Source organism: Typopeltis vanoorti, chromosome 7, assembly GCF_054136105.1.
Source record: "Typopeltis vanoorti isolate ZY-2024b chromosome 7, IOZ_Tvanoo_1.0, whole genome shotgun sequence".
In the NCBI taxonomy this organism is placed as follows: domain Eukaryota; kingdom Metazoa; phylum Arthropoda; class Arachnida; order Uropygi; family Thelyphonidae; genus Typopeltis; species Typopeltis vanoorti.
The window spans coordinates 44057170-44075428 of NC_143555.1; the positions used below are offsets into that span (position 1 = coordinate 44057170).

The window sequence follows — 18259 nt, forward strand, 5'->3', positions numbered from 1 at the left end:
CTTTTGATATGATTTCTTCTTTTCCTTCATTGTCTCTTTAACTGCTTGTGTCCACCATGGAGTTCTCAGAACTCCATGGTGTTATGGTGTATTATTTCTTAATAATATTACATGTGGATTGACTAGGACTCTTCAATTGTTTACTATGATGCAAAGTTGGGAAGAATTATAAAGAGTACTGCTGATATTAATTTTCTTGGAAGATATGAATTGACTTTTAGCTTGGGCAAATAAGAAGGATTGCAGTTTTAATGTTAACAGGTTTGTGTTGCATTTTGGAGTGCAGAGATACATGACAGTTTACTATATTGATGGTGCTATAATGCAGAGAGTGGATATGATTCAAGATTTACCTGTGATGCTTGATAGTAGACTGAAGTTTAGAGGGCATATTGCAAGTGTTGCAAAGACTGTGTGCATCGTAATGCCACTATGATAAGATATACACTAACATGTAGGAATAGAGAGGTGGTTTTGCCACTGTATAAAGCACTAGGCAGACCACAGGTAAACTATTGTGCTCGGGTTTGGTTGCCCAGTTTTCATTGTGGTGTGGAAACATTGGAGAGTGGCCAGAGAAGTAGTGACTAAGACAATATTAGGACTCTGGAATGTTGTCTATGGCTGGGCCGGTTTTATCATTAGGCGAACCTAGGCAATCGCCTATGGGCACCAAGACTTCGGGGCGCCAGATTTTGCTACATATAAAACTATATAAAACTAACAGGAACTCCTGTATTCCATAAAATTCATGTATGTAAGCTTACAATTTCTTTGCTGTACGTGTATATACGTCCAGCAAACCTGGATAATATTCAGTCCACCTGCTGAAAGAACATGGTCCTGTATTCCATAAAATTCATGTATGTAAGCTTACAATTTCTTTGCTGTACGTGTATATACGTCCAGCAAACCTGGATAATATTCAGTCCACCTGCTGAAAGAACATGGATAAGAAGTGTAGTTTGACAGTCATGTCTATTAGAAGGTGCAATAATCCTTCACGCTGAAAAGAACACTTAACTAGATTACTTGGCATATGTAGTAGCTATGTTCAGTTGCCTACAGCAAGAAATGCATTTGCTTGCCGTTTGCTCAATAACTGGAATCTAAGTTATATCAGACTAAATACCTATGATTATATTCATTTTGCTGCTTGTTTTTATCGTATAATTATAGTTTTTAATGCCAGCGCAAAATAAGAAATTCTTGCATACTTTCTTCACTTCATATTGTATCACTATGGAAGATCAATGTCGCTATCAATTTTTTGGCTAATTATTTTTGTCAAACAATTATTTTATAAATTCATGAAAATCCGAATCTAAAAATGAATACAGCCTCAATCTTTTCTAAATTAAGTTTTCTTTTTTATTCATAATCTTAGTTTGAAGGTTCGTACTTTTAAATTTTGCTTTATAGAGAATCATATGTAAATCTTGAATCATATCATTTAATGCATAATTTTTATAAACGTAATCTGTAGGTTTTTGCATTTCAACTTTCTTGGTTTCCCCCAATCACGCCCTATAAATCGAAATAAACGGCAGTTATGAAGTCAACTGTTATGCACATATTTTCGGTATTATGGGCAGTTTTGAAGTAGCAAAATTTTCCCTATACTTTATCCTTCTAAACATGTGTAGGTGCATGCATCAAAATGAAATTTTATTTCCAAAATTTTCATAACAGAATTAATTCGCCTTTAATGGCTAACTCCCCCCCCCCCTCCCAAAAATTATCAACACACACACACAAAATACTGCTAGATAACATATGTGCACTTTCTTTTTGTTTGAATTCGTTATTTTTCCAAAGCAGTTTCAAGCAAAAGACAAAGGCAAAGAATCTCTGAATCGGAAATCAAAAGTAATGCAGTTTAACATCATTTGTTGTTCATTAAAAAAATAAAAAAAAATCGTTCCTAAAATTGAAATGTGCGACCCATATAATTTTATTTTGCAAGGAAAGAAAGTAAAATGTCATATTTATTTCAATAAATGTTATTTAAAAAATATAAATATTTGACATAATATTTCCAATGTAAACAAACGTTTTGATTATTTATTTTTGCAAATGTGAAATTCATTTTTATTTGGGAAGAGAGACAATAAATAAATTCTGCAGCAAAAAAGGGTCAAATATCGTTGGACAGTAAAGAAATTCCAAGTAATACAGTGCACATAAAGACAATAATCCGTTAACGGTGGGTGGGGGGGTGGATAATCGCATTTTAATAGATAGAATGCTGATGAAGTTTCATCAGCATTCTACACTTTTATTAGGTCAAAGGTATTTTGAGTATATTTGGAAACATGTATTCAACATAACTTATCCAGTTTTGTTGTAAAAAGTGCCGCATTTGAAGAAATATTAGTGGCATAATAATAAAAGCAAAATTCATAATGCTTCAGAATAACTTGATAATTTTGATAATACCAAAACAAGATGAGACACATCTGTAAAAATCTATTATTATTATTATTAGAGTCCTTTTAATTATGAACTCTATGAAGATATATTTAATAAATTGGTTGTATTTTTGTGTTTTTAATTAAATAAACTAGTTTCATTTTGTCACAGATGGTTTTCACTTCTGAAATACCTGGACTATTGTTCTTATCAATATTACTAAATTCCAATCTCCTTGATGTTGAAAGTTTATTTTTCACTTGGTTAGAGTATAATAAATTTAGTTTAATCCTTTATCCAAGTGTGAGCAAACAAAGTTTGCGCCTGAAAGTATCTTCAGGACTGGGGTAAGGTGGTACAACACCAGGGCACTCCTTGCAAAGGTGGAGCAAGCTACCAACACTCCTATCTCAGTATCTCCCATAATGCAAAACATCTCCTTGCAGATATGTCTAATGTTATGCATTAAGGGAAGGGCCACAACCCAGACTAGTTTCGACCTTTATTGAGGTCTCTTCAGTGGGAGCCAGGCCCAAGTGGAGATACCAGGCAGAAGCATTAGCAGGTCATCTCTACCTATAGGAGTTGCCAAATGGTGTGCCACCCTTTTTTAATAAATTACTCTGGATTTAGAGAAAGGTGTTGAAAGTTTATTTTTCTTTATCATTAAGGGAAGGGCCACAACCCAGACTAGTTTCGACCTTTATTGAGGTCTCTTCAGTGGGAGCCAGGCCTAAGTGGAGATACCAGGCAGAAGCATTAGCAGGTCATCTCTACCTATAGGAGTTGCCAAATGGTGTGCCACCCTTTTTTAATAAATTACTCTGGATTTAGAGAAAGATGTTGAAAGTTTATTTTTTAAGTTTATTAAAAAAGGGTGGCACACCATTTGGCAACTCCTATAGGTAGAGATGACCTGCTAATACTTCTGCCTGGTATCTCCACTTGGGCCTGGCTCCCACTGAAGAGACCTCAATAAAGGTCGAAACTAGTCTGGGTTGTGGCTCTTCCCTTAATGCATAACATTAGACATATCTTCAAGGAGATGTGTTTTGCATTATGGGAGATACTGAGATAGGAGTGTTGGTAGCTTGCTCCACCTTTGCAAGGAGTGTCCTAGTGTTGTACCACCTTACCCCAGTCCTGAAGATACTTTCAGGCGCAAACTTTGTTTGCTCACACTTGGATAAAGGATTAAACTAAATTTATTATATCCAGTCTCCTTCTCTGGAAATTTTCTCTTACTAAATGTTTGACTTGTATTGACCAGTCACTGACTTAGCAGTTTAATCCAGAAATTAAATATATGGTCAGCTTAATCCATAACGTTCTTAAGAATATTTCACCCTGTGATTTCCTAGAATCCTGTTAGGAAATAACAGATCGCCAAGTAATGAACTTGCGATCATTTTGAAACACGTTTCTGACACAACGGAGGTTTTTTTTGTGTGCTGCTGCTATTTGTATTAATTAGTGGATAAGAGCAGTTTCTATATCACACAAACAGAGCATTTGATTTTGAAGTTTATTATTATTTATAAATTAAATTGATTTTTCAGTTCATTTTTTTGTGCATCAAGATTCTAGTTATTTTAGGGTAAAATGTCAAGTAAAAAAGTGGATGTTAGCGAGCATAGCAAGTTATTGTTACTATTAATTGCTTCTACGTTTTAACTAAAGCTGGAATTATGCTTATTACTGCAACTTAAAAAAATCAAATCTGGAGTTGAATAAATCTTAATAATTGTGCGATAAAGTTGGAACTGAATTAATCCTATATATATATATATTATATGTTTTTTATGTGAATCCCAGGCCTCCAGTAAGGTGGTCTCGCACTAGGTGACAAAATTTACCTTTCACCTAAAGTTGGGTGGTTGGAAAGCAGATACATTAACCATTCTGTCAACCAGGGAGGCATACTGTGCATGTTACTGCAAACTAAAACGTTTTATATTTATATTTAGATCCATGTTGTAATTCCATAAATATAATAATTTTTGCTACAATTTTTATTACTGTAAATTCAAAATTTTTATTTTTAGTGAGAATATCTGAACTTTACAGTCGATGAAGTTCCTATTTTTACTTTGATTAGCAGGCCTAATTTGATTGCATTTCTTTTTTTTTTTTTAAACTTTTATCCTTATACAATTATTTAAAAAGCAACTTGCACCAAAATAAAACAAGAGACCTGTCGTTATTATGCATTGAATTAGATATAATGGACTCAATTAATTATGATGACATTATAGATATACAGTCATACCCCAACTGGCGCCTAAAAGATATGACTAGTGGTGAGGCGTGAAATTGGACGGGAATATGTACATATAAGAAACCGCGTAACTCCGGATTTGCGTAAGTCGGGGTATGACTGTATTTGCTAAAACCAAAGCCAGAAAAAAAAAACCTTTTAGTTATTGATTTTTTTTTTATTTAAATTTGAACTGATTTATTTTTATACTTTTTAAAATGCAAATATATGTATACCAATGTTGTATTGTGTTATTAAAATTAGTTATCATGGAAATGTTGACTTTTATTTTCAATAAACTAAAAAAAGTGCTTATTTTTGAGGCCTCATAATGTTGTTGTGCCTCGGGTCTCCAAAAGTATAAATGCGGCCCTGGACACTGCCTGTTTGTAATGCTAGCGGTGAATGCTCATTTTCTGTACTTAAACACGTTAAAATATTTACACAATTCGCTAAGTCAAATGCATTTGAGAAATTTGTCAATTATATTCATAGAAACGATTGTTGAATTATTAGATTATAAATGTATGATAGATAAGTTATATAGTTATAATTTATAAGGTATTATATAATTGATGAATACTTCATTAAGTAAATGTATAAAAAAATTTTTTGACTTTCTGAATAGTTTAAAGTCCATGTTTTTTATAATTAAGTTTATTTTTATTTATAAATATTTCAGTTACTGGATTTTGAAAATGGATAAAAAGAAATCGGGTTTTCAATATCACAAACATAAAACAGAAAAAGAAGAAAGTTTGAAAAAACAATAAGGTGCATTTTTAAAATATCTTTGCCAAGAAGATCGTAATTGCATACAAGAAGAATAGTTTCGATTAATGAATTGGAGGAGAATTCTACAGATACCAAAAATTAGATAAAAACATCAAAGGAGAAATCTACAGATCATATGAGTATTGTTGATTCTGAAGCTGGTTGTTCTACAGATCCAATCATAAAAGGATTTAATTTTACAAATTTAAATTTTAATGATCCAGCAGCTTGGTTACCATAAAAACCTTGGCAACTTTATTACCATAAAATTTTCCAATATCAATCAATTACGTCAACTATTAGTTAAAAATGGACCTGAACAGATTCATAATTTTGATTTTCCAAAAGATAACAATAGATTTTCAATGACTCATTATACTCGAAGAGTATTTAACGGCGAGACAATGCAGCGTTTATGGTTATTGTATTCAAAATCCACGGATTCTGCATTTTGCTTTTGCTGTTTATTATTTGATCAACGGCAGATTAACCTTGCTGATTCTGGATTGAGGGAGTGGAAAAATGCTTCTTCTATTTTAGCTGCACATGAAAAAAGTCAAAGACATGTTGAAGATTACCATAAGTGGAAAGAATTAGAAATTCGAATAAAAGAAAAGAAACCATTGATGAAGAGAACTTGCTAGTTATTAGAATATTATATAATATAGATAATTAGAAAAGAGGAGAAACATTGGGTGCAAGTATTAGAATGACTCTTTGCTTTAGTTCAGACGTTAGCTGTTCAAAATTTATCATTTTGAGGAACAACGAGACATTGTTTTCGTATGGAAACAGAAATTTTTTGAAATTTGTCGAATTTCTAGCCAAGTTTGATCCAATAATGAATGAACATCTTCGAAGAATAAAAGATAAAGATACATGTGTGCATTATCTTGGAAAAGATATTCAAAATTAAATAATAAACATCTTCTCCAGTGCGATAAAAAATAAAATTTTAGAATCTCTTGTTGCCACAAAATATTTTTCCATAATTATTGACTGTACCTGACATTGGTCACACGGAACAAACGAGCATAGTACTTTGATTCGTAGACACTAGTAATAGCACAGTTTCTATAAAATAACACTTTTTGGGATTTATAGAAATAAAAAATACAACTTCTATCTAGTGAAATTCTGCTTATCTATATTCAACTTTTATCTGTGTACAAGATATCACCTCAAAATACAATGTGTAGCTCAGTGGATGTGGCGTTTGCACACCATGGCGCTTGGCCGCACGAAGGAGGACTTGGGTTCGAGTCTAGTCGGCGACTAGAGGAAATTTTTCTAAGCCTTTTTTCGACCGGTTCCCGAGTTAGTCGATCTCTGGCACGGGCAAGCGGGTTTTTCCTCCCGGAAACTCGGGTTTTTCGTCCTGTAAACTCAAGAAAATTGACCGTAGAACCTACATTATTTCAGGCATTAAATATATTGTGTTAGGGTTAGGCCATGTTAGACCACGAGAGTTAGGTTAGACCACGAGATGGCGGCACATTTGAGCCGTCTCTCTTCACTGCGTACCGCTTAATTAGTGATAGCCTTGGGCCATCTATCTCTGATTGGTACCAGTGGAGATTGAACTGCCCACTCAGTCTCCAAAAAAGTTAGATAGTGCTAAATGGCCTCACCTACTCCCATACGGGAATAAAAAGGCGTTAGCTGATTTTTTTTTTTTTTTTTTTTTTTTGAACTGGAGAATATTTATCAAATGAAATACTAGGAACTCTAGACAAATTTTCATTACCAATACAAGATTTATGAGGTCAAGGATACGATAATGCCAGTAATATGAAAGGTGGTATAAAAGGTGTGCAGCGATGAATTTCAAATATTAACCCGAGAGCAATGTATATACCCTGTGGTTCACGTTCATTAAATTTAGTAGTGAATTGCACTGCTAATACTTTAGATGCCACAGCATTTTTTGACGCGGTACATCGTCTATATGTATTGTTTTCTGGTTCGACTCGTCGATGGGAATACCTCAAAAGACACAAGTAATTTTATACTCAAACCAGTCTGTGATACACGATGAGAGAGTCGAATTGACTCATTAAAGCCCTCAAGATATAATTTGTCTCATGTTTGCGAAGCACTGCAAGAAATATCTCAAGATGATAGTTTATGTGGATTAAGTGAAAATACCATGAAATTAGACGCAAGTAGTTTTATAACTTTAAGGAAGTTCAGATTTATTGCATCCTTAGTAATGTGGTATAATATACTTTTTGAAATAAACTTTACAAGTAAACAACTTCAGAATACAAGTCTTGCTATAAATGGTGCCATAAATTGTATTAATGATACAAAGAATTTCTTAATGAAAATCCGAAATGAGGATGAATTTGAAAAGATGTTAACAGATGCGGAAAAAATCGCTGAGGTCTTAGGTGTGACATCTAATTTTGAACAAGAAACAGTTAGACTTAGAAAAAAAAAAAAAATTGGGGTATGAACCAGAGGATGAATTCTTAACAGATTTTAAAGAAAAATTTAAGGTAGATTTTTATTTTTCAATTATTGATACCACAATTGCATCTGTTGATGAAAAATTCAAGCACATGTCTACCACAATTAACGAAAAGTTTGGTTTTCTTTTAAATATATATGAATTCCAAAAAATTACTTCAGCAGAACTGCTTAAAAAATGTTTGATATTGGAAAATTATTTCACACATGATAATTCTAGAGATATCGATGGAACAGATTTATGTAGTGAATTACAAATAATAGCAAGGCAAATTCCAGAAAATACTTCCTCATTAGATGTCCTGTCATACATATGCAAAAATAATTTAGAAAATAGTGTTCCAAATGTGTTTATTGCTCTGAGAATTTTTTCGACATTGCCAGTATCAGTAGCAAGTTCAGAAAGGAATTTCTCGAAATTAAAACTTGCACTGGCTCTACGATGGCTCATGAACAACTCACTGGTCTAGCAATAATATCTGTAGAGCATGAAATTGCAACTACAATCAATATAGATGAATTAATTTAAAACTTTGCCAAAGCAAAAGCCCAAAAGATTAATGTTTCATAATTTTTGTATTTAAGATGTAATAATTTTCTTGCTGTACAGATATTAGAAGTAATCATATATGTATACAAATGTATTGGTTTTAATTAATAAATTTATATATAAATGTTTATATATAAATGTTCATAATGATATTATTTTTATAAATATCTACATGTGTAGGTGTACGTGTGCTCGTGTGAGTATGGCAAAAAAAAATATACACAGCAATCTCTCGATTAGTGCGCCTAATGCGTTCTTTACAACAGTCATATTAATCGAAAATGCACTAATCGAATATAATAACCTATGGGGAAAAGTATAATTCGTTCCTCAAATTTCTTTTTTGAACCTTAATTTTTTTTTATAAAAGAATTAAGGGATGTCTCAGGGTCTAGTTAAAGTAAAATCATGAAGCTGAAAGACTATAAAACATATTCAGAATATAAATTTTATTATTCTACTTCTTAACAAAGAAATAAACTAATGTAGTTTGGCAGGCATTTTGTTTCTTTTTTTCATACAACCAACGATATGACCCTATTGCTTCTACTCTTCTGCATATTTTACTGCTTCTCTCTTCTTCATGGTCAGCTGTTTAAATAGTCATTGTTGTTTAAAAACTTCGCTTGTACGAAAAATATTATACGCCGCCGATTGTTATAATTTGGTATTCTCTTTCTCAAATGTTGAAAATTTCAATGTGTGAAAATTAACGATATACAAATGTTATTAGCTTTCTGGGTCCGAGCTTTTCTACATATTCTCGAATATTATTCTCCTCAGAATATTTCCACTATAAAATATTTATTCATAAAAAATGCTTAGAAAACTAAAATGACAAATTCCAGGAACTTCTCGCAGAACACTTATTCATCTTCCACAGAACACAGTTTGGGGAACCCTGGTATATATAGTTTACATGGAAGTAGTGTAGTATGCAATAAAAATAACTTTGTAAAATGTTTTAAATCGGTAACTAAATTATTTCATTCTGGTGAGTGATTTTTTAAAATAGTTAGGCATAAAAATGTATAGACAGAAAATGTTTAAAATCTGTAACATTTATTTTTAAGATGTATATAGGAGCACTAATCGAATTTGGGTATCGAAAAAAATGACGCACTAATTACTGCATAAAGACATTGCATAGGGGCACCTAAATTTTCTTTGCCTAGGAGCATCAGATACTCTCACACCGACCCTGGTCTATGGATAGAGGTTGAAGAGATGTGGATTGCATAGTTTGGTGGATGGGGGAGGAGTAATATGATAAAGATATTTAAGTTAGTAAGGGGATTTTATCAGATTAATTTAGAGGAGTATAAAAAGAGTACAAGGTGAGAGGGGAAGAACCAGAAGGCATTCTGCAAGTTATTACTATTATTACTATTATTACGGGCAACTCCAGGGAGTCATTGGACTCATCGAGGGAGGCCCCAAATCATATTCATCACAACTATTTGACATTCATACAGTATCTATCATACCTCGCCTTAAACTCATTCACTGTCACAGCATCCACCACAGACTCAGGGAGCGCATTCCACTCATTCACTACTCTAAAAGTAAAGAACCCAGCTCTAACACCTTTACTAACCACACTTTTGCCCAGTTTCCATGGATGTCCCCTAGTCCTCCCACAACCAGCCCTGTTCTCAAAAATATCTTCTGAATTAATTTTATAGAAACCCTTCAGTAATTTGAATGTCTCAATCATATCTCCCCTCCTCCGCCTATCAACCAATTTTTGCAACCCACAAATCCTCAACCTGTTCTCATACGGTTCATTCCACAGACCTGCTATCATCTTGGTCACTCGCCTCTGGATCCTCTCCACCTCCTCCCCATCAAGAAGAAACCTAGGTGACCAAATCTGAGCACAGTAGTCTAGATGGGGTCTTATCAAGGCTCGATACAGAGGAACAATAACCTGCTTGTCTCTGCTTGTCATCGTATTCTTCAGCAACCAAGTGATTTGATGAGCTGTTTTGGTCACTTTTGCAATGTGTCCCCTAAATTTCAATTCCTTATCTACCAACACTCCTAAATCTCGTGCCTCATCAATTTCCTGGAGCACGGTTCCACCAATGCAGTAAACTGCCTCCCATCTTTTCACCCCAAAATGCATAACCTTACATTTTGCCACATTAAACTGACATCCATTCTCCTTAGCCCAGACCTCTAATCTATCCAAATCATCCTGCAAAATTTTGACGTCATCTGCATTCACTATTACCCTACCCAACTTCGCATCATCCGCAAACAAATGAACTGTTCCTCTCAGATCATTTCCTATATCATTTATGAACAAATTAAACAGCAGTGGTCCAAGAACAGATCCTTGTGGCACACCACTAGTCACAGGCCGTCTTGTGGACTCTACTCCCGAGTAAACCACTCTCTGGTATCTCTCCATCAACCACCCTCCTATCCATCTCACCAACCCTATGTCCATTCCCTTATGCTGCAATTTACTGATTAGAATTCCATGTGGAATCCTGTCAAAGGCCTTGGCAGGGTCCAGTAGAATCACCGTAAACCCATTACCCTTATCCAGTTCAGCCGTCACTGTGTTATAATACGTGAGCAAGTTACTGAGGCATGACCTACCCTTCACAAAACCATGCTGTCCCCGATACAGTATCCCATTTTCTTCTATCCAATCTTGTATTTTCCTCTTGACTATTTTCTCTAAGACCTTGACAATGATTCCTGATATGCTAATCGGTCGGTAATTTACTACAGCAGTCTTGGAACCACCTTTATGCAGTGGAACTATTTTCCCCTCTTTCCACCCGCTCGGGACTAACCCAGACCCGAGACTCAAATTAAACAAAATGGTCAAGGGTACTGACAATTCTTTAGCTGCTTCTCGTACAACACGAGCTGGTATACCATCCAATCCCACAGATGTATTGACATTGAGGTTATGCAATAGACTACTCACCTCCACTTCATTAACCACAATTCCTGTATAATCTACTGGTTTATTCGTTTCTGCAATGTCACCACCTGGATGATATACTTTTGCAAAGTGCTCACTCAGTAACTCAACTATCTCAACTGATTCAGTTACCTCCCTATCATCGGCATTCTTTAAAATCAATCTGCCATGTACATTTTTCCTTTTACTTGCTACATATCTAAAAAACTGTTTAGGATTCTCTTTAGCCTGCATGGCCAATGTTCTTTCGTAATCCTTTTTTGCTTTTCTTACCACACTCGTCACCCTTCTGGCCTGTGCTTTATACCGTTCATGTGCCTGCCGGTCACCCTTCTCCTTAAATTCCCTCCATAGTTGTTTCTTTTTTTGCAACTCAAGCTTAATGGTGTTATTCATCCATTTAACCCCTACTTGATTTATTATTCGGACTCTAGGTATACAGTATACTAGTTATGTAAGAGTATGATGAAGAAAAGCATGAGGAGTAAATTTTTTATGTGGAGAATTATGAGTGAATGGAACTCATTACCAGAGTATGTTGTTAATGTAGGGAGTGTTAAGGAATTTAAGATTCAGTATGATAAATATGTTGTCAGTTGAATGAACCTCCTACAATGAGTCTGCTGACTCCATGGAGGGTGTAGTAGTAGTATTAAGATTAATAATAACAATAACTGCTTAAAACTGCCTTCCAATCAAGAAGTTCATCTTTACATTTAGTTCTGAATACTATTGCATCTCCTTCCTTTTCTTGATCATTGTTGCCCATAAGGAATGTTGAAAATTTAAATTCAATATGGTAAATGTGTTGTTGGTTTTCTGTAACAAACATGGAATATTTTGTTTTAATTTTTGTTCTTCAATTTTTCACCTTAGGAGCGTGTGAAGAAAGAACTTTTAACACATGGATTACAGTTAGAAGATATGGGTGGAGAAGTCCAAAGTGTGTGCATTTCTGCTATGCAGGTAAGACATTTTTATTTTACATTTAAGGAGGCTTACCATGATGTTAGTCATAGAATAATTTTTTGATTATAGAGTAGCTGTTACCTAACATGTAATTGGATTACCATTGCAATATCAACAGGCAGTTGTAATTATCTCTTTTGATTTGGATAGCAAGATATGTAGAAGGAAATATTGAAGTATTATAAGCATATTTAAATTAATATAAATTAATCACTTTTCATTATCTGTATTTCTGTATTTTTAATTTCTTTTGAGGGCCTTTCAGGAATTGATTATTATTATTATATCATGACACTTCCAAGGAATCCAAAGACTCATCAATGGAGGGCATCTACTCTACAATTCTCCCTGTCCACCACATAATCCACAAACTACACTGATCCGTCATTACCATCATCATCTACAAATGCCATCTTCTGCCCACCACATCCGCTAGTATTTTTTGTCTCGAAATAATACTGGCCTGGTTGGGCAAGTGGTTAGCGTATCTGCTCTCCAGCCAAAAGGCTGCAGGTTCAGATCCTGCTGTGGGCATGAATGTTTGTGATTGTCTGTGAAACTACTAGCGGTGGTGATCAGTAGTAGATGGTGTTCCTATAGTTGATGATGGGTAGTGGTGGTTCAGTGTAGTTGGTGGATTGAGTGGTGAGACGGAGAGTTGTAGAGTATGTGCCCTCCCTCGATGAGTCATTGGACTCCCTGGAGGTATCACGTAATAATATTAATAATAGTATTAAAAAAATTGCATGTGTGTGTTCTGAAAGCCGATATGTCTGTATGTGGCAGAAAAAACCCTGCTATCTATATATGAGATTGGCTAACTCACCTTTTCTTTAAAAAAAAAACATATTAAGATTCCCCCCTGTAATGACAAGAATCAAACTTAGGCCATTTCCAATTGAAGGGTGCAACATACCGTTGTTCTTCCAATTGCGCTACAGAAACATTTTTGATTATAATAAATTAATTTAACAAATTATTAAAATAAAGAAACAAATAAAATTGCTTGATTTTTCACAATGCTTCATTTTGCTGATAAAAAGTGGGGAAATATATCTATCATATTTCTCCATATAAATTATGTTACTTTCTTTGTCATAAAAATACAATTCCAGAGGTGTCCTACTTAAAAACTTCAATATATAACTGGAAGGTATACAATGTTAAAATTGTGCTGTAATTATTTCACAAAGTGTAAAACTTGTAAACCCTAAGCTTTCTCAAGACTCTTATATCTGCAATCTCTAGGCTTTGGTCAAGTGTTTTATTTCTAAACCAGCTCTCGGATCCAGAAGATAAAATTGGTTTGGTTTGAACACTGTCTTGTATACAGTAATTTAGTGTTTTGACTAATTTCTCGCTTATTCCATATAAATTTATTCATTTGACTTCATACCATACCATCTTTGTTGATTCTGTTGTCTATTTTCCGTATTTGACTTAGCATCTTCACTGAAAATCATGCCTAAGTAGCTGAAATGTTTTACTTGTTCTATAACTTCTCCATTCACAATACAGTTGATATTTTTAATGCTTCTGCCTATTTTCATTGTCTTTGTCTTTTTATTGCTGACCTTTATATCGTATCTATCACAACAGTTAGACAGTTTAGTCAGAGAATCTTGCAGACTTTTGTGGCAGATTTATTTAGAAGTATAATGTCATCTGCATAAAGCAAAGAGCTGACATTAACATCTCCAATTTTGATATCATATATAATATCACTTTCCTTCATAATGTGATCCATATAGATAATGAATAACAGAGAGGATAATGCACATCCTTGTCTCACACCAGATTTAACATTAAACCATCTTCCTGTACTTCCTTCAATTCTAACTGCTGACTTACAACTTAAATAAAGACTAAGTATTGCTTGATATAATGCCCCATTGACACCATATAACTGTAGCATACTGAATAGCTTCTCTCTTGGCACCTTGTCATATGCCTTTTCCAGATCGACAAAACTTAAATACAGATCTTTGTTATACTTCGATGATTTCTCATCTATTTGTCATAAAGAAAAGATCTGATCCTTGACAGCTTCTATTTGGCCTGAATCCAGCTTGTTCTTCACCAAGCTTTTCTTCCACAACCCTTCTCATCCATTTCTCAAGTATACTTGCATAAATCCTACCAGGAACACTCAATAGGGAAATACCTCTGTAATTCTCACATTCAGTTTTATTTCCCTTTTTATATATGGGTACTATGAGAGCTCTACTCCAATCATCAGGAATTCGCCCCTCTGTCCAGGCATTCTGAACTATGCAGTGCAGCCGCTGTAAGACTTTTATACCACCATACTTCAGGATTTCTGGTCGAATATCATCTACTCCTGCTGCCTTTCTGCATTTCAAGCCTTTGATTGCATTTTCTACTTCAAGTATGGATATATATTCCTGACTGTATGCCTGTTGAGTGTTTTTTTACTACTGTGCTATCGCTGCTTGTTTCATTTAGCAGTTTTTCAAAGTAATTACTCCATACTTCAAGGATATCTTTTTCTCCAGTTTTCATGTTACCTTTATCATCTCTAACTCCTTTTACAGCACTCTTTCCTCCATTTCTAAGCTTCTTCAACAACCTCCAGAATATTTTGCCACCTTCTTGATATTTATTTTCTGTGTCTTGTTTTGTTTAGCTAGTTTTACAGAGTATTTAGCTCTCTTACATTTGTCTCTGTATTCTCTAAGAGCACAAGCTGACTTATTTGCCAGGAGCTTTTGATATGCTTTCTTCTTTTCCTTCACTGCCTCTTTAACTTCCTGTGTCCACCATGGAGTTCTGATTTTTCTATCCTTGCAGACAACCTCATCACATGCCTCTCTGGCTGAAGCAGTCAGTTTTCTTCAAGGCTTGCCACTGAATCTCCAAGGTTTGGTTCCTGTTCTCAATCTCTTTCATTTTTTCTTCAATAATCTTTGTGTATTTTACTCTATAGTTCACAACTGAGAGCTGCTCAACTTTTATTCGCTTTAAAACTTCCTTACATGTTCTTGTTTTCAATATGAAATTCAATTTTATCCTGCTCAAGACTAAATAGTGATCACTTCCAATTTCAAATCCTCTGTACACTCTGGTGTCCTGCACCAGGGAGAAAACATCACTATCAACAATAACATAGTCAATGAGACTTTTCTTATTCCTTGCCTCTTCTCTCCATGTGAATTTGTGCACATTTTTATGTTGGAACATGGTGTTAGTAATAACCAGTCTGTGTCCTGAACAGAAATTCAACAGGTATTTGACATTATTATTAGCTTTGCTCTTTTCTCCAAATTTTCCCAAAATATTTTTGTATGTCTGACAATCATTTCCAACGCTGCTATTTAGATCCCCAACAAGGACCAACTTTTCCTTTTTCATTGTGTCAGTTGCTTTCTCTAAAGCCTCAAATTCCTCCACTTCTACCTTAGTAGAAATTTCTGTGGGACCATAGGCACAAATAAGTCTCATTGTCCAGTTCCTTGTTCTGATATTTGCCCACATCACTCTACTTAAGACTGCCTGCCATTCAAGAAGATTAGCCTTGTATTTAGTGTTAAATACCCTGGCTACTCCTTCTTTTCCTTGATTGTCATTGCCTGAATATAACATTTTGTATTTATTGCTCAGAAAGATCTCACCAGTTTTGGTCTTTTTTGTTTCAGTCACCCCTATTATGTCGATCTGGTACTTATCTAATTCCTCAGCTAGCTCCATTTCTTTGCCATTCAGGCTTCTTATGTTGATAGTACTGATCTTTAACTCTGATGATGTTGAGTTAGGGTGTGTGTTTTTAGATTTGTTCCAGTAGCTGACTTTTCACTGTTTGCCCTGGTTCCCTTGCGAAAACAACGGGGGCCTTGTTTAACCGGGCAATGCCCCAGCCAACATGAAATTTTGTCATGTTGTACCATCATTTTGTATTTTGGTTTAAGCCAATAATAATACAATTTGGTGGGCTAAATCCCAAATTGCCAGCACATCCTTGTTCGTTCATTATTCAGGTAGATACCCAACAGGGTGCACCACAAAGAAGGTGAGGATTGGACATTAGGTCACAGGAACTGATCAGTTCTCCGCATTCCTTTAAAGGCTATGTGGAGGTCTTCTCTCAGTTATACATCTTTGACCCTTAAGCACCCCATTATATAAGTTTAATATTCATAAATATAAAGAATCTTAATTCCCATTATTTCAGTGTTACTGTTTATCAGTTAGTTGAATTTTAGCAACATTTCATAACTGCTTCTATAATAAATCAAGAATTCTTAACATCATTATTTATTCCAGCTGAATTTTTAAATTTTCGTACCTAATGATTACTATCTGTCAGTAATTTAATGAAAAGACATATCAGTTTACTTTAAACTGGAAACTTTTGATTTCTCATAGAAAAATAATATTTTAAATAATTAACACATGATTTAAAAATGGTTTTGACAGAATATCACATGGAACACTGTTATGCAAATTAGAACAAACTATACACTGGTTAAGTGGATAAGAGGGGAGGACTACTAGACAGATAACAAAAAGTGGTATGCACAGGGGCAGAATTGAGGCCCCCAACAGGTGACTAGTGGTGTGCCACAAGGTTCAGTGCTGGGACCATTACTGTTTAATTTGTACATAAATGATATAGGAAATAACCTGAAAGGAAATATTCAATTGTTTGCTGATGATATAAAATTAGGTATAGTAATAGTTAATCAAGGTGATGTGGCAAGCTTGCAGGAAGATTTAAATATTCTGTCAGTATGGGCAAAGGTAATGGTGTCAGTTTAATGTCGAGAAATATAAAGTTATGCATTTTGGGATAAATAGATTACAATCTGTGTATCACATTGATGGCACTGTACTGCAGGAAATTGATGAAGCTAGAGATTTAGAGGTGGTAGACAGAGAGTTAAAGTTTACAGAACATATTGCTAAGGTTGCTAAATTAGCCCATATGATTACTTGGCTAGTGAAGAACACGCTAACAAGTAGAGATAAGGAAGTTGTCATTCCTCTTTATAAGGCCTTGATACATGCACATATGGATTACTGTGCTCAAATCTGGTCCCCTGGGTTTCATGGGGATGAGGAAGCGGTGGAGAGGATTCATAGGTGAGTAACCAAGATGGTGAGTGGCCTGTGGAATGTTCCCTATGAGGATAGATTGAAGGTGTGTGGATTGCAGAAGTTGGTTGATAGGAGTAAAACAGGGGATATGATAGAAATTTTAAGTTGCTTAACCGATTTTATATATATTAGATGCAAGGGAAATTTTTCAGCACTTGGATAGAAGGACCAGAACAAGGAGTCATACCTGGAAGTTGAATAAAGGTGTGTTTAGTAGGCTAGATTTTTTGCTTAGAGAGAGTGGTGAATGAGTGGAATGAGTTGCCAGAGTCAGTTGTGAGTGCCTTGTCTGTTAATTGGTTCAAGGAGAGGTATGATCCCACGTATAACATATAACACATACTGTTACTATATTATGTGTTATGGGGGGAAAAAAAAGTTACATATCTTTTATATTTTAGTTCTTCATATGCTATATCACATTTTTATTACTTATTTTTAGCAATAAATTACTTGGCTTCTATGCAAAGATTTAAGATATTTAAGAGAATAAATTTTACAAATAAAAAAATAAAATGATTTTCTTTCAGTTTTGCAGAGATGGAAATTTTTAGTATGATCACTGAAAGGTTATATTTGTTTTTCTTGAAATTAAAGGTGTTTACTTTTCTTTTCTTTTCCAGGGTACTAATTTAGACAAATTAATTGAAATGATTGCTACTGAAGCAGAGCTGATTGGTGTGAAAGCTGATCCGAAAGGCTTAGTTGAAGGCATTGTATTAGAGTCCAGCACTGACATATCAAGAGGGTAAGATATTGTTTTAGA

At 34.5% G+C, this 18259-nt stretch overlaps 1 protein-coding gene across 1 annotated transcript in view; it reads left to right on the forward strand.

The window, feature by feature from the left end:
- The window catches only part of mIF2 (mitochondrial translation initiation factor 2), a 342241-nt gene that overhangs the window by 145218 nt on the left and 178764 nt on the right, over positions 1-18259 (forward strand). Inside the window, exons 9-10 of the mRNA XM_090395599.1 lie at positions 12286-12375; positions 18117-18241. Coding sequence (XP_090251725.1) covers positions 12286-12375; positions 18117-18241 — 215 coding nt within the window. The remainder of the gene's footprint in view (positions 1-12285; positions 12376-18116; positions 18242-18259) is intronic.